The sequence below is a fragment of the Diplotaxodon limnothrissa genome, linkage group LG13 (genome assembly GCF_057381915.1).
Source record: "Diplotaxodon limnothrissa isolate DT_005_m linkage group LG13, D_limnothrissa_male_GT1.1, whole genome shotgun sequence".
Lineage (NCBI taxonomy): Eukaryota > Metazoa > Chordata > Actinopteri > Cichliformes > Cichlidae > Diplotaxodon > Diplotaxodon limnothrissa.
In genome coordinates this window covers 25,188,215-25,215,840 of record NC_140608.1, presented here as the reverse complement: position 1 = coordinate 25,215,840, position 27,626 = coordinate 25,188,215, and the positions used below count along the sequence as shown (strand labels likewise).

General features: G+C 42.0%; 1 protein-coding gene across 4 annotated transcripts; it reads left to right on the top strand.

The window, feature by feature from the left end:
• The first annotated feature begins 191 nt into the window (after window positions 1–191).
• Window positions 192–24,620, top strand: xpo1b (exportin 1 (CRM1 homolog, yeast) b). 4 transcript variants are annotated; one of them, XM_085368930.1, is made up of 25 exons: window positions 192–1,030; window positions 2,483–2,614; window positions 2,845–2,946; window positions 6,998–7,070; window positions 8,421–8,482; window positions 10,612–10,656; window positions 12,325–12,506; window positions 15,586–15,634; window positions 15,744–15,863; window positions 15,992–16,120; window positions 16,210–16,368; window positions 16,488–16,685; window positions 17,175–17,313; window positions 18,412–18,593; window positions 18,726–18,882; window positions 18,998–19,161; window positions 19,274–19,408; window positions 19,496–19,679; window positions 20,368–20,474; window positions 20,909–21,103; window positions 21,718–21,886; window positions 22,153–22,287; window positions 22,784–22,943; window positions 23,027–23,123; window positions 24,062–24,620. In XM_085368930.1, exons 2-25 carry the CDS (start codon window positions 2,489–2,491, stop codon window positions 24,206–24,208), a joined length of 3,216 nt encoding a protein of 1,071 aa, XP_085225056.1. In that variant the 5' UTR covers window positions 192–1,030; window positions 2,483–2,488; the 3' UTR covers window positions 24,209–24,620. The 4 variants fall into 4 exon arrangements, with proteins under 4 accessions (XP_085225056.1, XP_085225057.1, XP_085225058.1 ...); XM_085368931.1 differs by lacking the exon at window positions 192–1,030 and adding an exon at window positions 1,120–2,381; XM_085368932.1 differs by lacking the exons at window positions 192–1,030; window positions 2,483–2,614 and adding an exon at window positions 7,893–7,941 and having other exon boundaries at window positions 2,883–2,946.
• Window positions 24,621–27,626: the final 3,006 nt, after the last annotated feature.

Sequence of the window (27,626 nt, the reverse complement as noted above, 5' to 3'; positions counted from 1 at the left end):
GTTCACTTTGGTAGCGTTACCCATTCGGGGAAACAAATTCTGCTCCAGGTCGTTTTTCTAACCCCGTGCGTTCATGATCATGTAACCACGCCCACTCGTGGCTGGTGGAAAATTACCAGCTTACGAGCAACAGGCAAAATGAATGGTAGTTGCGGTTTATCACATCATTCAAACCAACAGGCTACCTGCATGAACTAGGCACTCTGCCTTCTGGCTATATTTGGCTTCAAAATAGCAAAACTTCCACAGAGAGGCTTAAATGGATAACAAACATCAAACGCCATTACTTTTGCTCCGCGTGCTGCACGCTCGCGCTCCAGTTATTTCTTGTAATTGCTCAAATAATTGAAATGTTTATGTTAAAGCTCAGTTTTGACACGAAAGTCGGGTCGAGAAGTTATTCGCCATTCTGTAAAACGGAGTCGTGTAGAAGTCCATTCTGCAAGGGAGTCTGCCCTCTTTTTCTCTCCGGGCGGAGTAGTCGCGTGGGCGCTTGTGCGAATTGAAATAAACTGACAGGCCGATCCTTCAATGGGACGCCAAGTAGGAAGTCTTCGCCAGAGACACAGCCAATCACAGCGCGGCCTGGGCGTAACCTAAGTCCAAACTTTACGCGGCGCCATCGGCTGAAAACTAAACCGAGATGGAATCTCCCAGTCTGAACCGGTTTCAACCGGTTGCGAGTTAGTTGCTTGAGAGGAGAGAAGAGAGGAGGCGCAGGCACACAACCTCTATACCACCCTGCTGGAAAATTATTAGAGTAAAGAATAAATTAGTGAATCAAGGTTTACTTAGTTTCGTAAAATGTATCGGAGTAACAGATTGTTAGGTCTACTGTGATAGTAGTTTTGGAATCCACATCAGTGGTTCTTACCAGCCAGACATCATTCACTACTGGAGCTGGAGATAGTCAACGCTGCAGAGATAGGAAATCTTTTGTAATCATCAGATACTCTGAAGTACTCAAAGTACCTAGTAGCTTTTTTTTTTGGCAAACGCCACTCTTTTCAGTCAGAGCCTCGGATATTAGGTAGGTAACTGGGGTGAAGTACGAACCTGCCATGCTGTGATTAACGTGTCTTGGCTTTACCCTTTATAGAGAATAAAATGCATCTTGGTGTGCACATTAACCTGTGTTATCTTGTAATTTGCCTTTAAGCTCATGTAACGACATGCTAATTCAGAATGCAATGGTATCAGTGGGGATAACCAAATAGCCATCGGCTGTCCGCTTGCTAGCATTTGCCACTTAAAAATAAGCTAACGCTGGCTGTCAGAGAAAGTGTTGTAACTTTACTGAACTAAACGCATAATCAGGCTACCTCTTTTGACGTTACGTGCGACGCTGCAGACGAGCACCAAACTGCGTGAGATTAAATCCGCGCCTCTCCCACCGAGGCAGCATCACTCGTGTACGTGATGCGAGCGGATGTCGAGTTGATGTTGCTAGGTGCTAAACGGCGTCAGTATTAACTTTACCGTACTGTACCGGAAAATGGCCCATAATCGTTTCTAGTCTTTGGAGTAGAGTCGCAGCAAGAAGCGCTAACTTCTCTAAACAGCGGTGACGACACAGCGAGTAAAATTTATTTATGAGCACCCTCCGTCCCTGGTATCCTCGGTGGGAGTGGTTGGAGTGAGCAGTGAGGGAGCACATGTGTGGGGTGAATCCTAGTGGCTGGTTAATGTGTGCGGGAGACGCGCTTGTGCTCTCTCGCTCTCTCTCTCTCTCTTTTTTTTTAAAATTAGCGGGTGATGCTACTAGGTAGACGTGGTTGTAAGATGCGTTTGTTGTTTTTTTAACTGTTGCTGCCAGTCATTCGCGGTGTGCTCGGTGTTTTACAGACGTAAACAACGTGACGTCGGATAGTATATGCGGCACGTGGCTCATTTAATGATACTAATGCAGTTGTAGAAATGAGTGCTTGGTTAGTGAAACAACGCAGGCACCACGGACGGATTAAAAGCCTGCTTGTAACTGTGTCTGAGTCAGCTGTTAAGTTGTTTGTTTAAAGCAAAAGCGCAGTGTCATTGACTTCGGCTTTCTGAATAGTGCACTCATCTGTTTACGGATCAATACTGGCCTGTTTTTTTAAAGATAACGTGGCGCTGTAACTCTCTTTCTCTAATAAAAGGTTTGGAATTATACTGAGATTGATTTTAAGTTATTTTGGCTTTTGCTGCTCGAGTCCCTGGGCTCCTGGTGTAAACCAGAGTACTATGTCCAGCATTTTCAGCCAGTTTGAAGTTTCCTAAACGGAGTCCAGCAAAGGAACCAGGAGCTTTCCTGTACTTTTTGAACATGACAGGCATGTGACACCATGAGCCTAATATCTTAAAATGACATCTCAGTGGTTGGTCTAGCAGATGTTTGTTACACGGTCAGCTGTTAAGAATGGTTTCTAAACACACAGTTCACATGACTTTGTCTGTTAAATGCGTTCTGTGCACTCATGACCCCCGCCCCCTGTCCTTGTTGCAGAGCTCTATGCCAGCAGTTATGACAATGTTAGCAGACCATGCAGCACAGCAGCTGCTGGACTTCAACCAGAAACTGGATATCAATCTGCTGGATAATGTGGTGAACTGTCTGTATCATGGGGTAGGACCACAGGTATGTTATCCTTTTCTCTCTCTCTCACTCTCTCTCTCTATCTCTACACCATATCTGAAAGAAGCTGCTTGTAAATTTCTTCTTTTAAGTTCCACTTTACATTCACCTGAGAGTAACACATTGACTTTTTGTAAGACAGACAATGTTGACTTTACTGTTGCATTTTCCTTGCAATTCTTTTCATATCACCTCAGTGTTAATTCTAAAGTGTTATCCTCATCGATTTACAGCAAAGAATGGCACAAGAAGTGTTGACACACTTAAAAGAGCACCCAGATGCCTGGACGAGAGTGGATACCATCCTTGAGTTCTCCCAGAACATGAACACCAAAGTAAGTTAACTCTTACCTGCAAAATGCTGTTGAAAGGAAACTTGTATGTACTTTGAGGAAGAAGTATTTTTAGCCAGCACACAAAACAACATAAAAGCTTCACCCTACGTCACAGTGGTTAGCCTATACCATGCTTTCATTTATATAAAAGATACTTTGTAGTGGATCTTTTTGTTGGAAGCAGCCTTTATGCACTTGCAGTGTTTGTCTCATGCCCTAACTGCTGAGCTATGCAGGACCCCTGTCCTTCTGAATTCTGTTGGATCTGAACCTAGCAGACAAACAATGGAGGCTTTCTGTCATCTTACTGTTGTATTATTAAAACGTACTTCTCTAAATACAACTATCATAAAACTCCATGCATGCCAATCCTGTTTGTGTGGTAATATAAAGGGTTATGAAAGATGGTTAAAGTAACTTTCCACACCTGCTAATAATTAACATTTACATAGATGTAAAGTGTATTTGGCATTTCTGCTTATGTGGTTGTATGTTTTTTTGATTTAAGAAAACCGAATGAATCTTGGTAACTATTTAAAGATTTGGGTCTTGTGTGTTTCTAGGACATCTGTTTGCAAGTGTATGTTGTGCTGCTTCTGCATGGTGGTACCGCTAGTTAAGCAACCAGTTGTGAATGGTAAACGTTTGACTTTGTAACCATTCAGATGTCAAAGATTTACAGATGAATTGTGCTGTTAAAGCCAGTACATATCTATAATCAAAGAATAATATTTACATGGTATGAATTAATTGAAGTGCAAATCATACACAACTTCCTCAAAGTAATGTTGATACTTGTTTTTCATTTGTATTTTATTTATTTTTGCTTGCTTGTAAGACTGCTTTTAATACTGACATTCAATACTAATCTGAGTTCTTGATGTATCAATATCACTTTAAAATTCATAAATTTGCCAAATAAATAGGGATAATTGAGGAAACAAGGTAAACACCTCTCGAATCCTGCATTCTATCTTCAGTGATAAGTTTGAAAAATGCCCAGTTTCAAAGCACTTTGGGTGTCTGCCTTTTTTTGTTTGTTTGTTTGTTTTTTAATTAACTACAGTAGCTATATTTGAAATTGTCATGATTTCAAGTTGTGACTTTTTGATATTAATCACAATGTTCCATTATGTTTATGGCTTGTAATAGGAAGAGAAGGGGTGTGTCATCCTGTGCATCATGACACAGCTAGGCTTTGACGGCAGGCCTCCACAAGGTCTACCCTTTTTAAATTCCCTTTGACTGAATTCTGTTCATCCGTTTTTATTGCATCTGTTTCATTGGACAGAGGGTGGGTGCAGGCTGCAGTCAGTAGGATCTATTGTAAAGAGACACGAAAAGATTTAATTTCAACTGTAGGGATCATGGCACTGTTCCCACCTCGCTCTCATGCTTTTCCTTTTTTCTTTTTTTTCTTTCTTTTTTTTTTTAAACGGTACAGCTGAGTTCTCTCGTCATGGCCTCTTCTTAAGATGCACCTCTGTGAGCTGAAATGTTGCAAGGCATTTCGCAGTTTCCTACTTGTAATTTCTCTCTTCTTACCTTGCGCGGTGGTTTGTGTAGTCCGGTAATTAAAGGTGAAATAAAACACGGCAGAATTTAATGCAGCGCTCCAGGTGACACCTGCGAGTGGTGTACAGTCAGCTTGTTATAAGGAGCTTTCACCTTTAATCTTCCAGCATCCATTGTCCGTAGCACACTGTTAATCTTGCTTTAATAACATCCTGTAATACAAGTCATTTCTTACTACTATTTTTTTTTTCTTCTTCTTCTTTTTTTTTTTTTTTAATTTATTGACTCATGGTCTCAAGTGATGATCCCTACAGTTGAAACAGTCAGCTGAAGTAACATCAGATCATAAACTAACTTGGATTAACAAATTATATTTTTATTTCTTTATGCTTCACAAGTAAGTGATTTAAATTAGTGTAATCTGTGGTGGTCCTGCTGTTCTTTATGACACACCAGGTAAAGTTGAATTTAAGTTAGAAATGAAGCATTGTAAAGAAAATGGACTAGAGTTTAGGGTTGGGTATCGACAACATGATACTGTTGTTATTTTCTTTTCTTTTTTGTAGCTAGGTTGGTGCTTCACTTCCTTAAATTCTGGTTATTATAAAGAAACGACCTTTAAAGGCAAAGTTTTGTGATTTGTCAGTGGGGATAACAATTTTGAATTTCATAGCGATCTGTGGCTTTAGCTTTTTGTGAACATGCTGCGTCTGGGGAAAAAAAAAAATTCAGCTGTTGAAAATACTGCAATTTTAAAGGGCTTTCAGTCCCAAAAAAAATCTCTGCTTTAAAATAATCGAATTTCCCAGAGGAACCCACCCGAGGGATTAATAAAGTTCTATCTTATCTTATCTTATCTTATCTTAAGCGAAAAAATGTATGTCTCTGTTGGAGGGCCACAGTGAAATTTGATCCACGAGATACAGTTTGAAAAATGCAACTGAGTTTGATGGATTGTCAGTCTGAAGGAACTTACAATGTTATGAGGTAGTTCTGGCAAGTTATTGCATGAGCTGTAATTATATTTTTCATAGGAACAGAGACAAACCTTTGGTATTACAAAAAGTGTCAAATAAATGTGTGTTTGTATATATTTGATATCTGCAGCATTTTCAGCTAAAACTGCTTATTTGTTGGTTGGGTTTTGTTCCTTTTGTCTTTTTTTAATTGCAGGAACTAGAGAAAAAACAGATTGACTTCATACAAGTAATGACAGAGTTGTGAACCTGAGAAAATGGCATGCCTTTAGTGAAAGAGTGGTTATGTAGAATTGTGAGCAACCTAGACAGTCACTGTGTTTACACAGACTGTTAGTATCGAGGAGTTCTCAAGGTTTGATGGTTGTTAATGTTGGCATTGTTGTGACACTTTTAACAGGTATGAAAAATAGCCACAAAGTATATATCCATAAATTCTTCCTCAGTATGTATGAGCTTATATTGAACCTCTGTTTTATTTCACTGTAGCGATTGGCTGATATGACCCATTTTCCGATGTGTCAGTATCCTTTGATGAATGAAAATGTAAAAACTAAAAGAAAATGAGGTGAGAGAAACACCCTTCAAACATGTTGCCCACCAGTGGGTGCGCTGCAGCCTCCCTGTTGGCAAACACAACAACCAGCTGATCTGAGCAGAAAATAAATTTGATTTTTATATTTTGTGTGTCTGAGGTGGAGAAAAGAGGGCTATTGTCCAATATCTAATTTTTTGGTCAGGCTCTAACTAAAATGTTGCTCTTGCTAGTTGGCAGCAGAAATGCTGGTTATATTTTTAGGATATCCGGTCCTATCGACCCCACAGCGGGTTTTCCTCCCTGAAAAGAACAACAGTCAGAAAGGTAATATGAGTTCTGCAGTGGAAACCTGTACAGTTGTCCAGTTGCCCCAGAACATCCCACAGACTCCTGTGGTGGGTACTTGTATGATGCATGCTCCACCTTTAATGTAGACTGAAGCACAGTGGGCTCAGAATTTGCTTTAAGGGGTCTTAAAGCACAATCAGTTTAAGGGACAAAAGAAACCTGTAGCAATATTGCACTTGAACAAATTGTCCTTTAAAAACAGTTCTCGATGCCCAACCCTACAAAGGTCCATGTAGCCTAGATAGAGGCGTTTAAACCTTGTTGTGTCTTCTAGGCCATTTGACTCCCTTTTGAAGCAATCTGTGACAAAGCTGGTTAATGGGTTGCCTTTTTTCTTTCTTTTTTTTTTCTCCTTTTTTTGTGTCTGGTGTGATGCTGAGAATAACAGCAGGGCTTCTGCAGTGTTCCAGCATAATGCTGCTTGTACATATATATATATATATATATATATATATATATATATATATATATATTTAAAAAAAAAGAAAGTTGAAAGTGTTGCACACTACAAAATCTGCATGAAATGTGGTTCAGTGCAATCTAGTTTAGAAATGCAAGTTATTGCAGACTGGTCCACTTCATACTGTTTTTGGATTAAAGGTGGGCACTTCTTATTGTTGGATGCTGTCATAACAGCTTTGTCCTAATGCTGCTTCTTCCTTGCGTGTTACAGTACTATGCTCTCCAAATTCTGGAAACGGTTATCAAAACCAGATGGAAGATTCTTCCCAGGAATCAGTGTGAAGGTAAAAGTTTCTTTTGTGGAAAAATTCCTGAAACATTTATTCCCATGGTGTTAGTGTGTTTTGTTTTTGTTTAGTTTTTTTCTTTGTAAATGTGACGTGTGGTTGCCATGTTGAGGAGTATTCCCCCACTAAGCATGCTGGTTTGTTTTCTGCTCGACTGACTCGAACTGGCTACTCAGAAAGGTTGGATTCTGCATTTGAGCAGTAGTTTTAGAGAGGAAACAAGGAAAACACCCCAGCACTATTTTGTTTTTAATGCTTTGTGAGGGAAATTTTTTGAGAGGAAACAAAGTAGATACGTTGTTACTGTTGTCTAGCCTTACATTATTCTGATGGGATATGTTGTTGTTTCTAAAATCAATGACACATTGTGTGTGTTGCTTTGAGCCAGTTTTTCCACATTGTACCCAGGGAGGAATGAGGGATGGGTTAATGGAGTGCGGTAATTGCTGTCAGTTATATTTTCAAAATGTTTATTGATAATTTTAAACGTTACACGAAGTTGTTGACAAGGTAAATGTGCGTATGAACCTATATAAAGTGTTGCAGTGTTATCAGTATATGGCTATAGGTTCTTAATGTTCAGCCTTTAATTATTGCCTAATTGTCAATTGGACACATCAGCATTAGCACATAGCAGAGGTCTCAACACAGTGGAACAGAATTTATTTAGAAAAACATTTCAGAGGAAAAAGCAGTGATAATGAAATAAATTTGATAATCATGTGCAAATCAGATGATTCTGCCTCCCTCCATTCTTCTATAATTTTGCTCAAAATTAATTTTTTCATTGACCTAAGACTTACCTGCTTCTGACCGTAGATGCCTGAATTTTGTTCAAGTGGCAAACCCAGTGCAGGGCGACTGGCAAGTATGTCTTTTCCCCCCTTGTGTCAGAGTATTGCCTTGTTTTCGGCTCCTCTCACCACACCAAAACACACATTTTCGTAGTCAGCTGCAGTCTAGAGAGAAATGCGAGGGAGCTGAAAACGCATTTTAAAGATGCTCTGCTCACTTTGACAATCTTGAATGTCTGTGAAAACACGTGGGGGAAAATGGAACTTCCACTGAACCGACCAAAGGGTTTTGTCCTGTGAAAGTTCAGTGGCAGTTGCTGCTCACGTCCACGTGTTTATAAACTGGCTTTGCAACAGTGTGTGTATATGGAGAACCACACCTTTTTTTTTTCTACAGTACAAATGTGGGATATGATTGGCAGATTCAGCTAGTTATGAGCCCGCAGATTGTGTTAGGGTTACTGACTAATGTGCTCCAGGCAACTGCTGATGAACACATTTTTATTGGTGCATGCTAACGGACATCTTCTGATATTCTCTGTGTATTTGCCAGGTATAAAAAAGTATGTTGTTGGGCTCATTATCAAGACTTCATCTGATGCATCAAGTGTAGAGGTGAGTAAACTTTATATTTTATAAATAGGTTGTATTCTTGGGGTAATAGTACGAGATGGAACAACAAAAACAGTTCCTACTTTGTTGCAAAACCTCTTCTGTTAGAAACACCCCGTAAGAGTTGGAGAATTTGGTTTCCCATTCTCGTGACTGGATTTCAAATAGTCAGTAGTTCAGGACTGCCCGTGTCACATCTTTGTGTCCATAACGCCCCAGATGTTTTGAGTGGGTCACAGGTCTGGGATGTGCCCATGTGTCCACGAACAATTTCCCATTTTGATTCAGATCACAGGATAATTTTCCACTTCCCATCAGTCTGCCTTAAACGAGCTCAGGTCTGGAGAAGAGCTTTTTGTTCTTCTTTAAATAACATTTTATTTGTGTTTGTGAATGCATTGATGAACTGTATTCATAGTAATTTCTACAGCAGTGCAGTGCTGTCTGAGGACCCAAAGTCCATGGCTGTTAAACATTGGAGTCTTATCGCTTATGTGCAGAGATTTGTCTGGATTCTGTGAATCTTTTAATTGCTCCCGGGTTCTTTACAATTGGGCAATTTGCCCATTCAGTCAAGAACAAGGTGGTGAGACCCTCCCCATCGTAAAGTTGGAGAGATCCTGCCTGCGGTGCGTTTTTTGTACTCAGTAATGTTACAAATTAGCTTAAAGGCAAAGAAGTTCCACCAGATTCTTGTTTGATTGTTTGAGTTTCTTTTGTAAAGAGTTTAGTCCACGTTTCCAGGATTTTGGAAGCATGTCACTGGGAAATTTTAAATGGGTATATATTATAAATCATAATAAAACATAAAATGCTGGTGTTTAATATGGCTCTTATTATTTGCAGTTCAGCAAAGGGTTTAAATGATTAAAGTGTACATTTTACACAACCTCCCTGTGGTTCAAGGAAAAGTCAGACATATTAGAAGATTCACTTTAAAAACAATTTATAACAATTTATAACCTCGTCGATGTTAAAAAATTTTTGCACAAACAGCCTCTTGTTCCCTCTCTCGTTATTTGTGTCCATGTTTTATTGCAGCAGCACTTTAAACAGGCAGGTTAGTAGGGCAGCCATGACTTAAGCTGCTAAGAGTGCTGTGTAATTCAGAACAACTATGGTGACTTCAGCAGCTTTTCTCACTGTTTCAGCCATTGTGAGCACTCAAGCAGTTAAAAGGCTGGAGTTGTAAAATGTTTTAAATTTAAACTGACAGCAAGCTTTTCTGGTGTTCATTAGGAGAATGCAGTGTTTTTCTCATAAGTACAGAGATTGATACATGAAAATATGACATGCTGGCCTAGCTTTAAGGTTTTTAAGTCCAATGAAGCTTGATTTTTCTTGGTGGTTGTATTGCTGTTATAAAAACAGCAAGAAAGGGGGGTAAATTGAAAGGTAAAGGAAAATGTAAAATTTTGTTTTAGATTTGATTAATGGAAAGGATTTGTGCTTTGTAAATGTTCCTTAAATGATTTTAAATGTGAAGTCAGAAGAGCCAGACGGTGAACACTGTTAAATACTTGTTTGCTTTAACAAGAGGTTAGCTGAGGAGAAGAAGACAACATAAAAATGAAGGAGTGCAGATGCCACCTACAACAAAATGATGTCTAGTTAGTATTTAACTTCCTGCTGAGCAAGCAACTTTCCAGCCGTGTTTCAGGTGTTTGCATCATTCTCAAGTATGTAACTCTACAAAACATGATATATTTACCAAGTTTATTAAGGTTATTAAACCAACCAGATACACCAGACTAGAGGTTTTGTGAGGGGATTTTCCAAAAGAGCACTCAAAAAGAATAATTTCAGTGAGCTTTAAAAACCATAACTCTCCATTATAGAAATGACTATTTGTGTCTGGCTTACTTTACTGCAGGTTGTAATTGTAGGATAAATTCAATTCTTGGTGTTTACTTTCAAATGCACATGACCAGCCTCGACATTTCTGTTACAAACACCTGTGACTTTATCTCGTGGGTGAAACCCAGCCTTTACTAATTTTATATAAAATGTCAAACATCAACATGTTCATACATTTTCTCTTGTTATACCTTACCTTTTCATGATGTGTTTAAAGGATATGGTTGTGTAACTGAAACGTGTTCCTTGACTTACTTCTTTTTATTTCTTTTTAGAAAGAGAAGGTGTACATTGGCAAGCTGAACATGATCCTTGTTCAGGTAAGAGTTGCTTGGGTTCGTTTTTGGACCTACTCAGTCCTTTGTGGGGGATGTTTTCTCTTCATTTTGCGTTGTTACTGTTAGTTTACTGAATGAAAAATGTGGCCTGTCTATTGTCTGTGTGCGTGCGTGCGCTTAGATGTGTCTGAGCTGCATGTGGTAAATGTTTTCTATTTGCAAAACAATATCAGAGAATCCAAGAATTGTTAAAACAAAGGATTTGATTGTGCACTTTCAGCCACAGATTTTGTTTTCATTTCAGACCTGTTAAATATCTAACTATATCAAACATATAGTATTGGTTACACTGTAAATAATAAAGTGTGCGTTACTTTTCTTTTAAATCTATCAGTATTATCTTTACAGAGCCTCAGTAACACTGAGAAACACTTCATTGTGTTTATAACTGTGATGTTTTCCTAACCCTCAGCGTTCATGTGGGTGAATAGTGGAGAGGGATAAAGAAAGTGTCAGCAAACAGTTTCCAAGAAGCTATTCACTCTGACAGCAGTAGCGTACATCAGAGCAGAGATTCACTTAGCTAGCTACGTGTGTTGTACTCATTGCCTGGAGCATGGTAGAGCCACTGAGTCACAGAGTACTATGATATGTACTATACAGCCTGATTCAGAGCAGTATATACAGTAAAGATAACACAGCAAATGTCATAATTTTCACTGGAGACCATGTTACAGGTCCATGAGCAAAGTGGTTCTTGCTACCAAAGACACAGTGCTTTGTTAATGTCTAATAAACAAGTGGGTGTGTATTATTGACCATTATCGACTCCTAAATGGTAAAATTCTGGGTGTCGTCATATGAAGCAGTAAATCTAAAAACGCTGGGTTTGAACCTTATGTTGTTGTTGCCTCAGTGCTTCTCTTTTGCAGTGGTTCTTTTTAACCTGAAGATGTCACTCTTAATTGGTAGATCTGGCTCAAAAAACATCAGTGTCATTAAAAAGGGACATCAGTACTACTTAAATGTCTCAGCCGAGGCAAACGATGCTTAGAAAGTGACTGTGATCTTGTGATAATAAAGGATATCATCTCGAAGAGTGTGGCAGAAAAATGGATGTATGTGTCTGTATGGAAACATACAAATTAGTTAAAAACTGGCAAAGTGGAAATCATCATGGAGCTGTTGATGGCAGTATCTTTAATTCAGCAAGGCACTGAAATCTGTAAATGCAGAGTTGTAGAAATATCAGGACCATGAGACCAACAACTTAGACCTTAGTGCTTCTAAATGTGCAACGTGACATTTTTCCCATGTTTTTGCGTTTGATGAATGTGTGAGTGAGGGAGCGAGAGGCAGAGATTGGGGTTCACTGACTTCACAAGTGACTTTGCATTAATGCCAGTGAGAATGAGTCACCGTTTACGTCATTTGAGCTAACGTTGTTTTGGCCTGGAGGGGCTGAAGAGCTCCAGATTCCACGTTCATCGTTAGGAGGCTGGTTAAAATGGTTATGTTCAATATGGACAATTAAGTATGGAGTTTAACAAAAACGGCATTTTCTTCACTACGGGATGCTTGTAAAAGAAATGTTTTTGACTTGAGACTGATGGGGAGTTGCAGTTTGATCTCGTTTTTTTCTTCAGATTACACATTCTTCTCAGTGTGTGCCATCTCTCACTAACATGTCTGTGTCCTCTACGTCTGCAGATCCTGAAGCAGGAGTGGCCCAAGCACTGGCCCACCTTCATCAGTGACATTGTGGGGGCGAGTCGTACCAGCGAGAGCCTCTGTCAGAACAACATGGTCATTCTGAAGCTGCTCAGCGAGGAGGTGTTTGACTTCTCTAGTGGCCAAATGACCCAGGTCAAGGCCAAACACCTAAAAGACAGGTCAGTTTTGAGAGCATGGATGCCAAAATGTCTTTGATCATTACCCCCAACATACCTTAGCATAGGAAAGCTTTTCTATAGAAGGTTCACACCGAAATCAATCAAATCAACTTTTAAAGAGTTCAGTCCTGCAACTTTGTGTTGCCACATTATTTCAGAGGCTCATGAAACACGATGTCTTTGTGCTGGCATTTGAAAATGGATTTCACTTTAAGATGAAATGTGGCTCCATGTTATCAATCAGTAATGTCAGGGCAATAAGGTTGTTATACAGTTTCTTTTATATTATTAATATGCAGTTGTGTACTTGCCTGAAAATTCTGCTATGGGGGGAAAAAAAACACAGATCAAATAAACATAGATATTTTTTTTTTTATGAATATTCCTCATATCTAAAGATGTGGGTTGATTGTTTAGCACAGTTGACTGTTGTTGATGTTTAATAGCCATCCATCCATCCATCCATCCATCCATCCATCTTCTTCTGCTGCCTCCGGGGCCGGGCCCCGGAGGCAGCAGCTTGAGCAGAGAAGCCCAGACCTCCCTCTCCCCAGCCACCTCCTCTAGCTTATCCGGGGGAACACCAAGGCGTTCCCAGGCCAGCCGAGAGATATAATCTCTCCAGCGTGTCTTGGGTCTGCCCCGGGCCTCCTCCCGCTGGGACATGTCCGGAACACCTCGCCCAGGTGGCTTCCTTGTCAAATATCCGAACCACCTCAGCTGGCTCCTTTCAATGTGGAGGAGCAGCGGTTCTACTCTGAGCCCCTCCCGGATGGCTGAACTTCTCACCTTATCTCTAAGGGAGACGCCAGCCACCCTTCGGAGGAAGCTCATTTCCGCTGCTTGTATCCGCAATCTCGTTCTTTCGGTCACTACCCACGGCTCGTGGCCGTAGGTGAGGGTAGGGACGTAGATCGACCAGTAAATTGAGAGCTTTGCTTTTACGTTCAGCTCTCTCTTCACCACGACGGACCGGTGCAGCGTCCGCATCACTGTCGCCGCAGCACCAATCCGCCTGTCGATCTCTGGCTCCCATCACATCAACAAGACCCCGAGATACTTTAACTCCTCCATTTGGGGCAGGAACTCATCCCCAACCCGGAGTGGGCACTCCACCCTTTTCCGGCTGAGAATCATGGCCTCAGATTTGGAGGTGCTGATCCTCATTCCTGCTGCTTCACACTCGGCTGCGAAACGTTCCAGTGCGGGCTGGAGGCCACCACCTGATGAAGCCAACAGAACCACATCATCCGCGAAAAGCAGAGATGAGATTCTGAGGCCACCGAAGTGAAAGCCCTCCGCCACTTGGCTGCGCCTAGAAATCCTGTCCATAAAAATTATGAACAGAATCGGTGACAAAGGGCAGCCCTGGCGGAGCCCATCACCCACCGGGAACGAGTCCGACTTATTGCTGGCAATAATCGTATAAGGATCGAATGGCCCGTAGCAATGGGCCAGACACCCCATACTCCCGTAGTACCTCCCACAGGAGGTATTCCTTCTCCAAGTCCACAAAACACATATAGACTGGTTGGGCAAACTTCCATGCGCCTCAAGTATCCTTGAGAGGATAAAGAGCTGGTCCAGTGTTCCGCGACCAGGACGAAAACCGCATTGTTCCTCCTGTATCTGAGGTTCGACTAGCAGACGAACTCTCCTCTCCAGCACCCTGGTATAGATTTTCCCAGGGAGGCTGAGGAGTGTGATCCCCCTGTAGTTGGAACACACCCTCCGGTCCCCTTACTTAAAGATGGGGACCACCACCCTGGTCTGCCAGTCCAGTGGTACTGCCCCTGATCTCCACGCAACATTGTAGAGGCGTGTCAACCAGGACAGCCCTACAAAGTCCAGAGCCTTCAGGAACTCTGGGCGGACCTCATCAACACCAGGGGCTCTGCCACCAAGGAGTTGTTTAACTGCCTCAGTGACCTCGTGTGCCACATGCACTTATGGACACTCTTATGTTCGAACAAGGTGTTTGTTATGGGCAAACTGTGATTTGCACAGAAGTCCAATAACAAAACACCACTCGGGTTCAGATCAGGGAGGCCGTTCCTGAAACATGAAGCTCGCGTGATTGGGAGCTTCATGTTTTATTGTTTCCTCATCCAAAGAATCCGAAATATGTCCACTGGGGCTGAAGTCATTTTAGATTTTAGATGTTTTGGTTTTTTTTTTCTCTTCAGATGACTAAAGAAGGTCATCCCGATTGACTGTTTGGAACTACATTCAATGACAAATGAGGCTTATTATGTTTAGACTCGGTGCAGTTGAATTTACCAAGTCTAGTATAACTAAACAAGCTGTAAACTACTAAATCTGACTAAACATTTAATACACTGCTACCCAGGAATACCGTGTCACATGATACACACAAACGCCAAAGGAAAAGACATTGATAGAATATTAAAACCATCTTTTATTTCCTTCCTTTTATATGCTCTCACTTTATTTTAATGCCATCTTAAAGCCTGTAATGTATTTTCTCAAAACGTCCCTGTTCTGCTGTCACCAGACGTCAGAGTGTAGCCATTTTCTTACATGGCCTGGTTCCCTGAGTTTTTCTGGAAGTCACCCAACATCACCCAGTGCATTTACTATTGGCCAGTTGGGCATCGTGTGTGGTACCTCCTACACAGTCTGTCTAGGCAGCACCCTCCACTAAACTACAGTGTTTTTCCAGTGGTGCAACTGTGTCTGAAGCAGACCATGTCCCATTGTGTGCTACATGTGAGGAAGGACAAATGTGAGAAATATTAACTAGACTCTCCTGAACTGGCCCAAAGTTCATGTGTGAAAACTGCTGCATGAGATGGGTGGAGTGTAACACTGGAGAGAGCGGGATAAGAGAGGGCGGTGTTACTTGAGTAGGTGGCAACTTGTTAGCTGCTGTCAGTGCAGCAAAACCTTTGAAACGGTGTTTGTTTGAAACCAAACATGAACAGACATAAAGTGATCAAAAGAAACGAACCACGGTTATTTACATTGTTTCAGGGCACAGGTTGTACATGAAACTTTCAGATTTGTCTTTCATTATCAGTGTCAGATGCTGTTTAACATGTTGTTTGTTTTCTTTCAGCATGTGCAATGAATTCTCCCAGATATTCCAGCTGTGTCAGTTTGTTATGGTATGCATTCATCTTTTTCCTTGTATCGTACATTCTTTTTATCATCGGTTACACACCAGTGTTTGTTCTTCAGCTGATTTTACTGATTGTGTTGCTGTGTGCACCTCAGGAGAATTCCCAGAATGCCCCCCTGGTCCATGCCACCCTGGAGACACTTCTGCGTTTTCTCAACTGGATTCCTCTGGGATACATCTTTGAAACCAAACTGATCAGCACATTGGTGTATAAGGTGCGGCCGCAAAGACGCACACAACACACAAAGATGCAGATTTGTGTGATTATTTAAAATATTCGATGATGTGCATAAAATCGATTTATAATGGATATTTAACATATATATTTTTTTATTTTAAACAGTTCTTGAACGTGCCGATGTTTCGCAACGTGACGTTGAAGTGCCTGACAGAGATTGCGGGCGTGAGTGTCAGCCAGTACGAGGAGCAGTTTGTTACCCTCTTCACGCTGACCATGTGTCAGCTCAAACAGGTGGGTTACCCGGTGACATCTGACAAAGCCACACTGACACGTTGCTCGGTTTGAGACTCTAAGATGAATTTTAACTCTAATCTGTTCAGATGCTGCCTCTGAACACCAACATTCGGCTGGCCTACGCCAACGGGAAAGATGACGAGCAAAACTTCATCCAGAACCTCAGTCTGTTCCTGTGTACTTTCCTTAAAGAGCACGGGCAACTCATTGAGAAGAGGCTCAACCTCAGAGAGACATTAATGGAGGTAAGGGAAGCACGGTATTCTGTATTTTGTTGTTGCTCTACATAGGCTGCACAGGAGAAGATTATGGTAATTAGCTAACATGTTCACGTTACATTGCAACTCCCCTGGTTCTCCTTCAGGCCCTCCACTACATGCTGCTGGTGTCAGAGGTGGAAGAGACTGAGATCTTCAAAATCTGCCTGGAGTATTGGAATCACTTGGCCGCTGAGCTCTACAGAGAGAGTCCCTTTTCCACATCCACGTCCCCTCTGCTGTCTGGCAACCAGCACTTTGATGTGCCTCCACGCAGACAGCTCTATCTACCCGTTCTCTCCAAGGTACCTCTTAGAACAAGATGGTATTTATTCATACCACATACATGATCGCAGAGCCCCATGATTGAAGTTGAGTTTATAAATGCAGACTCTTCTTTAAGAAGCATGTCTTACGTTTATAGTGAAGATGACACAGAGGTTGCTGAAGTGTTTCCAGTTTGTGGAACCTGAAGCGTCTCAGCTCGCAGTCATACTAGAAAGACTTGGCTCAGGCCAGCGACAGGTGGCTGCTTCAGAGCTGCCAAAAGAGATGCTGGTTACAGTGTTACTAAAAATCAGCAGCTACTAAAGTAATACAAAAAATTTTTTTCTACTTAATGATATTTTACATTCCATATGTGTGAAATGTGACTATAACCAGGAGACAAACCACTTGTATCGTCCTTTTACATTTATGAGAACACAAGCTAAGCTATATTTTCCTGTGTGTGTGAAAGGCAGGTGTTTTGATTTGTGTACTTGCTGACAGGTTTTTTTTATCTGGAGTAACAGGTGCGTCTGCTGATGGTAAGTCGGATGGCCAAGCCAGAGGAGGTCCTGGTGGTGGAGAATGATCAGGGGGAGGTGGTCAGGGAGTTCATGAAGGACACAGATTCCATCAATCTCTACAAGAATATGAGGGAGACCCTTGGTATGACTTAATGATAGCTTCTAATATTTTATATCCTTAAGCTTGATTTATAGTACTGTGTTAAATCTGCAGCATAATCTACGCTGCAGCAGTTGTGTCTCCGCTTGCTAGTAAAATCCTGTGTAAACGAGGTATAATGATTAGCAAAATAAGATTTTGCTAATGCAGGTACATGCTGGTTTCTTGTTTTAAAGCTCGAATAATCTGTGTAAAGGCTCGATCGCTTCTGAATTCTTTTTGGGGGGGGGGTTTCTTTTTCTTGCATTTCGATGTAGCAGTGGTATGATACTATTAGCTTGAAGTGAATGTGATTGTCTCAGTTTACCCTGGTGATAGCAGACCAGTGCAACTCAGCAGCACTCAAGTACAAATGCAAATGATGACGACGCTACTGCAGCGTAGGCTCTGCAGGGATTCAACACAGGACTGTAAATCAAGCTTTAAACTCTCTTTTTTTCTAGGCCACTTGTCTTAAGAAGCAGTGTTTAACTGATCATAACCACAAGAAGTCATATTTTTGAATAGATCTTAATTAATGCATCCATCCAGTGGCTTCAGCAGCTGGATTTGTATTTACTGATCAGACACATCCTCCAACAGGTTAGGCGAGTTGTTCTCAGCACCACTGTAATATTTAAATATTGTAGGAGAATCGGGCGGCACCATGGCTCAGTGGTTAGCACTGCCGGCTGGCTGGGGCCTTTCTGTGCGTCTGCGTGGATTTCGTCCGGGTGCTCTGGTTTTCCCCCACAGATCCAAAGAAATGCAGGTTAGATCGATTGGAAACTCGTAGACTGGCAGAAGGATAAGCTGTTTGAATAATGGATGGATGTAGGGAAAGCTTTAGCTTTGACTGTAGAACTGACTGACTATAAATTTACATTTGACTAAATTGGCTTGATCAGTGTCACTCATCACACAGGCGTCAGTGTTTTTTAGGGAAAATTCATTCCGCCATTTCTTATATATGTTTCTTTCTTTTTTTGTTGTTTTTATCTCTCTCTCTGTCTTGGTTCTGAACTGTGTCTCTAGTTTTAACTCTTAATTTAGCAGAAACTGTACTGTACTCTGATACACATTTCCTCTACTGTCCTGCAGTGTACCTGACTCACTTGGATTATGCGGACACAGAACGCATAATGACAGAGAAGCTTCACAACCAGGTAAACGGTACTGAATGGTCCTGGAAGAACCTCAACACACTGTGCTGGGCCATTGGATCCATCAGTGGGGCTATGCACGAGGAGGATGAGAAGAGGTTCCTTGTTACTGTCATTAAGGTATTGATGTGTCTGTGTATTTAGGTTTAGGTGACAGCAGTCCCTCACTCATGCTTACGCCTCATATTAATTATTGTCTCACCCATAAGGTTTAACATTAAGCCTAAGTGAATCCTTTGGTGTTTGCTTCAGGATCTGCTGGGTCTCTGTGAGCAGAAGCGAGGAAAAGACAACAAGGCCATCATCGCCTCTAACATCATGTACATTGTTGGCCAGTACCCTCGTTTTCTTAGAGCCCACTGGAAGTTCCTCAAAACTGTTGTGAACAAGCTCTTTGAGTTCATGCATGGTGAGCTGGAGTATTTTTATTTGTTGAACTCCCTCTTTGCATCTATTTCAGGCAGATGGATGAATAGATGGATACAGCTCTAATGCATTTTTATTTTTCTGTCCTGCCCTCACAGAGACCCATGATGGAGTTCAGGACATGGCGTGCGACACCTTCATTAAGATTGCCCAGAAGTGTCGGCGCCACTTTATCCAGGTGCAGGTGGGAGAGGTGATGCCCTTCATCGATGAGATCCTCAACAACATTAACACGATCATCTGTGACCTTCAGCCTCAGCAGGTCATTAAGTGTTCTTACCCACAGAAATCCATCAGAGAGAGGCACAGCTGTCTCTTATTTGCCCAGTTGAGTGTCCGTGCTGACTGTTTTGTTTGTTTGTGTGTACGCACAGGTGCACACGTTTTATGAGGCAGTAGGGTACATGATCGGGGCACAGACCGACCAGGCTGTTCAGGAGCACCTGATAGAGAAATATATGCTGCTGCCCAATCAAGTGTGGGACAGTATCATCCAGCAGGCCACCAAGGTAAGATGGTGTATCACCGTTTATTCACATTTCAGAGACACACAAGCTGTTTGTTAATGGCTCTTCTGCTCCTCTTCCGTCCATGAGAACGTGGACATCTTGAAGGACCCAGAAACCGTCAAACAGCTGGGCAGCATTCTTAAGACCAATGTCAGGGCCTGCAAGGCAGTGGGACACCCCTTTGTTATCCAGCTGGGACGGATTTACCTTGACATGCTCAACGTGTACAAGTGCCTCAGCGAGAACATCTCTGCTGCCATTCAGACAAACGGTAAGACCGGCACATTTGTTTTCATCGTGCAGCAGACTGTCACAGTTGCATGGTGGTCACTGCAGACAGATGGTTGTAAACATGCTTACTGTCATGCTGCTGTCAGAGCAGTGAGGTTATAGCTGTTCTGTAAGCAGCACACAAACTGAGTTGATTTTCAGAGGTTTATACTGTTTGTTTTACTTTTATAGTGTTCATCACACTCCAATCAGGGTTAAGTCAGTGTGGTAGATGAGATGAATATCAGCCACTGTTTCAGATAATTGACATCTTATTTGCTGATACCAGTCATCGAGAAGAATAGGGGCCAGTGTTTAGCTGATAAATGGGTGCAACGCTAGTATAATATTTAATGATCTGTAATTATATCATACTTCTTCATTCCAGCCATTTTTCTAGCAGACTTCTGTTCCAAGTGGGCTCTTAGTCAGCTACAAAGTCTTTTCTCTCGTTTTTTTTTTTTTGCATTACAGTAATTAAGGTAATTCCACGTGTGAGATATGTGTTATGTAACATGGGATGGGTTTCATTGGCACAAAAAGCTGAGATTTGAGAGGTGTGCAGTGCACATTAAGTTTAGCGAGAGCTACACATTTAGACCCAGCTGCTATGTGTGAGACTTTTGTTGTTTTGTTTTTTTCCCATCCTCATTAAGAAGTCGCATGTTCTGCTAATGTCTGTGTTGCAGGTGAGATGGTGACAAAGCAGCCACTGATCCGGAGTATGAGAACAGTGAAACGGGAGACTCTGAAGCTGATCTCAGGCTGGGTCAGCCGATCAAACGACCCACAGATGGTGAGAAAGGCGCTCACATATGTCACTGCTGAAGGAGACAAACCCAGTTGGGGCTTTATGTTGACAAAGAATGAAGGAAGAAAGCTGCTGTACTAAAAATGCTGATGATATCAGAAGTGATATATTTACACTCTTGTGTCCTCCTGAGTTACTCCTACTGTAGCAGCCAGTGGAACAGCTGACTGTGGAACAGCTTTCGAACAATCCAATCGGTATTTTTAGATCAGACACAAAGATTGTGTTCCCCTGTGGCAGACTTTTCTGCCCCCCCCTGTGTTTGCATCTGCACAACCCTTTAATATTCACAGTTTGTCACTGTACTGAGGGGTTGGTCACCTTTCATAGTTTTATTTAAAGCATGTCTGCTCAGGTTTTTGTGCGTCACTCAAAGCTTTCTTTGCTGATGCCTCTTGTTGTTGTTGTTGTTGTTTCAGGTTGGTGAGAACTTTGTTCCCCCCCTGCTGGATGCCGTCCTCATTGACTACCAACGCAATGTCCCTGCCGCCCGTGAGCCTGAAGTCCTCAGCACCATGGCAACTATTGTCAACAAGCTGGGGGGGCACATCACCAGCGAGATACCCCAGATCTTTGATGCCGTCTTTGAGTGCACTCTAAACATGATCAACAAGGTACGACCCAGTGAGCCGCTGACGCATCATATGTGGATATTTGTTTTTAAATCTTTCCTGCACACGTGACCGAGACAGCAGTCTTTGTCTTTCTGTTTATCAAGTGGCCGGCCGTCTGTTCAACTGTTCGTAGTTATCAGCAGCTCTTTTATTACTGAGAGTAGTGAGTAAACACCTCAGTCATCAAATCAGCAGCTTTCATTTGCATTGGGATAAGCAATCTACCATGCGGCCTTCACTGCAGTGTGTAAATCACTGGGCGGATAATTACATTCATGCACGTCATCATTGTTGATAGAAAACAAAAAATCTATTTAACTGCAGCACTGCATTGGTTTTAGTCACTATCAGTTAAGTGCTTGTGTTCTGCAGGAAAAAAAATGAAAATCTTAAATTCAGTCGGCTTCAGCTGTTGTTTACTCTGACCTGAGCCTCTGTTTCCACTCCAAAATACAACTGGGACCCATCAGGTGCCTCTCAAAAACTAAAAACCTGCAGCAGTGTGAGGCCAGATTTAAGTTAGACTGCTGATACGTTATTTCATGTGTAGCATTATGATATAACTTGGTTTATAGATTTAAATTTTTCATCATCTGTTTGTATGTTTGTACCAGAACTTTGAGGAGTATCCAGAGCACAGGACCCACTTCTTCTACCTGCTCCAAGCTGTAAACTCGCACTGCTTCCCCGCATTCCTTGCCATCCCTCCAGCCCAGTTCAAACTAGTGCTGGACTCCATCATCTGGGCCTTTAAGCACACCATGAGGAACGTAGCTGACACTGGTAAGGGCTCAGAGATGAGTACACTAAGGTGTTTATGCTCTTATTGACCAACAACATCTTAAATACTGATAATGGGAAAACCCACTGTGGGATCCACAGGCAGAAACGTGACATGAAGGTGCACTGTGATCCTTTTCACACTGAAACAGACGTGCATCAGAACAGCGACATCACTGTGCAACCTGGCTGTTAACAATAAGCTGCTGTGGTCTTCGAAGGATGTGCAACTATAATTTTGTGTTGTTTTGTGTCTTGTCGCTGCTCAGGTCTGCAGATTCTGTACACCTTGCTGCAGAATGTGGCCCAGGAGGAGGCAGCCGCTCAAAGTTTCTACCAGACGTATTTCTGCGATATCCTGCAGCACATTTTCTCTGTGGTCACTGACACATCGCACACTGCTGGTGAGCTCACACACAATTGATGCCGTTCAGTTGTTTGAATCTGCAGTCGTCCAAATGATATTTATACTTTCAAAAAATGTTGGCGTCTGCTGTGCAGGTCAGATGAACATGTTTATGTTAAAATCATTGGCTCAGATCACAGTAAGGCTGTAGTAGTTCAGTACAACCTTTTAAAGGCACTAGTTTGAAAAATGGAAGTGACTTCTTGCTTAAAAGATCACACATTACTCAGTACTGATTTATTTAGGAGTTGATTGTAGTGTTGAATCTTCCTGGTGATGGGATCAAAAACATTTTTAAAAAGACACATTCATTATCTGAACTGGATTAAAGTCACTAAACCAGGCCAGGTAATATTAACACCTCCCCCAGAGAACTAAATCAATTTGAACGTGGCTTTACAAAGACGAGGGAATTAGGGAAAGACGATGGATTCATTTTCTGTGTGTGTGTGTGTGTGTGTGTGTGTGTGTGTGCGCGTGTGCGCGCGCTGCAGGCCTGACGATGCACGCGTCCATCCTGGCCTACATGTTCAACCTGGTGGAGGAGGGGAAGATCACTGCAGCGCTGAACCCCGCCAGCCCCACCACCAACCAGGTGTTCATCCAGGAATATGTGGCCAACCTGCTTAAGACTGCCTTCCCCCACCTGCAGGAGTGAGTGTGAACATTACGCATATAAGTGAGTCTGTTTTTCAGTCGATGCTTACGTGTGTGTGTGTGTGTGTTTTGTCTGTCAGTGCTCAGGTGAAGGTGTTTGTGACAGGGCTGTTCAGCTTAAACCAGGACATTCCTGCCTTCAAGGAGCATCTGAGGGACTTCCTCGTCCAGATAAAGGTGAGCTCGTCAGACTGTAGCAACTTTGATTGGAGGTGTATTAAGTATTCCTTTCAGTGTTGAGGAGGTACACAAAGTGTAAGTTGTGAGACTGAGTGTATCTCAGTTGTGTATTTGAGCTGAAGCACATGGAGCCTGTCCCTCTATGGAAGCTTTGTCTCTCCTTATCACTGACTACATAGCTAACTGCTTAGCTGTTGTTTCCACAAACAACATTTTCCTGCCACTTCATGGTCAGGCGGCCATGACTTTATGGAAGCTTTGTGGGTGCTGTTGGAAACATTCAATGTTGTGTCATGTGTCCTGATTGGTCTGATTATTATTATTTATTTATTATTTATAATTATTTTTTGTTGTTTATTTTTGTGCACTGAAGTTGACATTTAGGTGGTAATTATGTCAGTAAATCAAATACTGTTAAACCAATTGCTGAGGTCAAGCATGTTGGGTTTTTTGTTTGTTTTTTGTCTAAGAGGGCGAAAAGAAATGAAAGGGAATATCTGAATGATGGGCATCCCAAGAAGCCCAACCAATCAGCCGATCAGATCTTTTGTTTGTGAGCAGCAGCCAATCAGAAGGAAGTTATCTCAAAGAAAGGGAACGTGAGCTGAACGGCTCATGCAAATCTCTAAGAATATAAAAATGTAGAAATGCTGGAAATGAGCCTAATACATGCTTTTAAATGACTTTTTATTAAAAAGCATGTGCATGCTAACCCTGTTACAAATAAAAGTCCATCATTTGGAAGAGTGAGTTCAATTACCAGCACCCATAGTGAGTATTTGATCCCTCACTCCCAAATGGGGGTTTAGTAGTGTTGCAGTTAATTGAGCAGTCTAACAGTAAAAATTAGGATCTCGGTCGCTGTGGTAGAAAAGCAGCATGGCTTTCAAACCTTGTAGCTAACAGCAGCTTTCTGTGATTGTGTCGCTGTTCAGGAGTTTGCAGGTGAGGACACCTCGGACCTTTTTCTGGAGGAGAGGGAGGCTTCACTCCGACAGGCCCAGGAGGAGAAACACAAGATCCAGATGTCGGTGCCCGGCATCCTGAATCCTCACGAGATCCCAGAGGAGATGTGTGACTGAGCGCCTGCTCAGTCTAACTGTACAGTACTCCAAACTTAACCCTAACCACAGCAAACACAACAAAACCCAAGAGAGGCACTTGAGTGTGGTGGGAGGCCGTGGGCCATCCCATTGGATGTTTGTTGACCAAAATAATGCCAATACTCTGTAAATGATTACCGCATCACCCTGTGGTCCTTTTTACATGATCTGCGTTTTCTATGGAGACTTTTTGTGTAATAACTTTCCAAAACTGTTAATCTAGCTTACGTTCTGTTGGTCTCTGGCCCTTCTCAGACCTGCATGATGAAGTTATAACGATTAGGACAAGTTAACCATGTTGTTTTGGATCAGTTTCCGTCACTTCCCTGGTTCTGTTTCCTAGTTCTTCCCTCTTTCCCATCTCTTTGTTTATATATAGATCTATTCTACACCCGGTGTGGGCAGGGGAGGGCGGGGGTGTTGTGAAAATCGGCCCATGTGTTGAGTTGGCATAGAAGCTTCTAGACCCGTGTTGTGACAGAAAGTGGTCTTTTAGAGGCGCACGCACCGCTTGTTTGGTGCCCCACGGCATTGTGGGAGAATGTGAATCTAATGGAAAATGAATGAAGGCTGAGAGACGCTGCTCGTGCAGCAGCATCTTGTTGCTCATGACTTTCTGCTTCACCCAAAAAACTGAGCTGCTGCTGCCAGCGTGAGGTTTTTCATGGAAAGCAAAAGCGAATATGTGCATATCATCCCAATTGTATAGCATCTTTAATACCATGGGAACATTTTTTTTTTCCTCTTATTCTGTTATTTCTTTTTGTTGTGGGTGTGTGCGCGTGTGTGCTGTCGCCTAGTCGACATCAGCGTTTTGTTTTCCTCTAAGAGGATTGTTGCTCATTTGTGAGCCTTCATTAATGGGATGTTTTAAGGAAGTGGCGGAGGTATTTATGGGCTCTTTGGTTGGTTGCATCTTTATAACAACTCCTGTTTAACTCAGATGGCTTTTGATTTTGAATTGTACTAATTTAGATTGTTTACCATGCAGTAGTGCTTCAAGACACTACCTTTAGAGCAAAATGAGAAATAAACCTGGGTTTACATTTAATTTTGTATTTTTGCATTTTTCATTTGTAACTGTTTGAGTTTTGTCCAAATAAAGGCTTTTTTTTTTTTTTTTTTTTTGTCCAGAGAGTAAATGAATTGCCAGTGAGTTTAATTAGGAAGAATGTATAAATCCAAATAAGCATCCAATCTCTAATGGCAGATTTCCCTTCTCAAGGTGTTACATTTGTTGTGAACTTTTTGAACTGATTAAAGGTGAGAATTTTATAATCCTGCCTTCGCTCAGATCTCTTCATTCCACAGCAGAGACTCGAGTTTTATATGAGCAGATATTGTTTGTGTGTCTGAAGACTTCAGTGTTGGCCTTGATCAATACTGAGTAAGAATGCAGTCTTTATCGTGTTACGATACAGCAGGCTTTTTCTGTTGAATTTTAAGTCATCGCTGCCATAGCTGACTAAACTCTAAACCTAACCTAACATTGTAACATACAGCCTTTGTTAGTGAGAGCTTTGCTCACTAGCTTTTTCTTGTGTCAACAGTTGAACAATGACACTGACGTTGTGCCGAATTCAGTTGTGAGCTGATTGAGTCATCAACTCTGAGAACTTGTGTTTACTTGTCCAACCCCACCTCCTACAGTGCAGGCTGCTTTCGCTTTCACTTACTATAAAAGACGATTTGCCACATGGCAGCTGGAGTAGAAGACATCTTGTGTCAGATTTGTTGTGTGAAACTAAAGCCAACCTAAACAGGTTTGTTGCGCTTTGACCTGATGCACTGTTAATCAACTCTGGAAAATGATTTCTGACCACATGGTCGTTAAGCATAGTGACTATTTTGTCCCATCTCCTGTTAGATGCATACATCTACGTGTGAAGAGGAGCGTGCTTTGAAAAGGTTTGAAAACACAAATCCTAAAAGGAAAGCTCAGTGATGACGGATGGCATCCGTCACGCAGGCAACGCGACATCCAACCGTTTCCGCCTGGGCATCTTTAGCCAAGGTTGCTGCTGTGTAAGTGGACTCCTCCACTAATCCCTGTTAACATACTGGTATTAGATTAAAGGTTATGCTGACGCCGTGCCATTGAAAGTTGAAACGCTCGTCTTACGCAATCCCAACAATCTTGTCAGCTCTGATGTAACCAGAGAGGGAGATGGAATTCTAATTTCACTCAACTTTTCATTTCCTTGTGTCCCAGAGCCAGGCTTCAGAGGAATCTGCAGCAGTAACATTTTAGTTCTGCAGGTCTTGGCACACTGAGCATCTCTGTCAGTTTGGCGTGTTTGCTTTGATGCTCTCGTGTCCAACCATCTCTTTATCTCTGTGGGACCATAATTCAGTCCAGTTGTAACAGGACTCCCCCACCCCCCCTTCCTGACCCAGATCCACATCCTCAGCCATTCTTGGCATCTGCTGTTGAGGAGAAGATAGAACAGCTGGGGTAGCGCCCGCCCACAGGGAGAAAAAAAAAAAAGCCCACATCACCTCCTCTACGCTTTATGCCCCGTTAAGCCCTGCTCTGGGTCTGTGTTGTGAGCAGCCAGGGTTATTAATACCCCTGTGAGTAAGTCTTACAGGAAGAGCCAGGTTAGCACGCCCATTGGTCAGTGCCTCTCATGCAGAGAGGAGCGGCATGACCCCGAACCAAGTGGCACATACCAGCCCTCTCTGGGACTTTCAGTTTCCACAAACTGCTCTGGCTTCTTTTCATACAGGAAACAACACTAACACTCTTTGCTAAAGCTGAGAACCAATCAAGTGCGTATTTTTCACCTGGTAGATTGTTGGAGAGGTGAAAGGTCATGGTGAAACTGGGGCAAAGGTTGTGTCTTGGGAATCCATAGTTATTCCCCCAGTGTGATTTGCTGCCACCCAGTGGATATAAACCAGAAACAAAAGTTCACATAAGGCTCTGAATGGATTTAGCCACTTGTATTTTATTGGCCTAGGTGTGGTACATGGCACAGTCACGTTCCAGTAAACACAGGAAAGACTAGAACTACATCTCTACCAGAACTTGGTGGAACAAATGTGGCATCCTTCTCACCTACAGAATGAGCTTTACACAGAACGCAGGCAGAATTACAGTGTAAATGTAAGGCTGGGTGTAAATTTCAGTTGATGCAGTAAAATTTCCATGCGACACGTCTGACCTTCCACTATGGTGGAAATAAGATGTCAGTTTAAGAAGGTAACATCTTCAATTAGCCATCCAGGAAGATAATCAGTGCCAGTTTAAGAAAATGATTTTTCTTTTTTCATAAATTTTTCTCATGACATCTTTTTGACCGATTTTCATATAACATACAATACATTTATCTCAATTTTACTTCTTAACCTCAAAATTAAATTTGATCTCAATTTAGCATTTAAAAAAATGTCA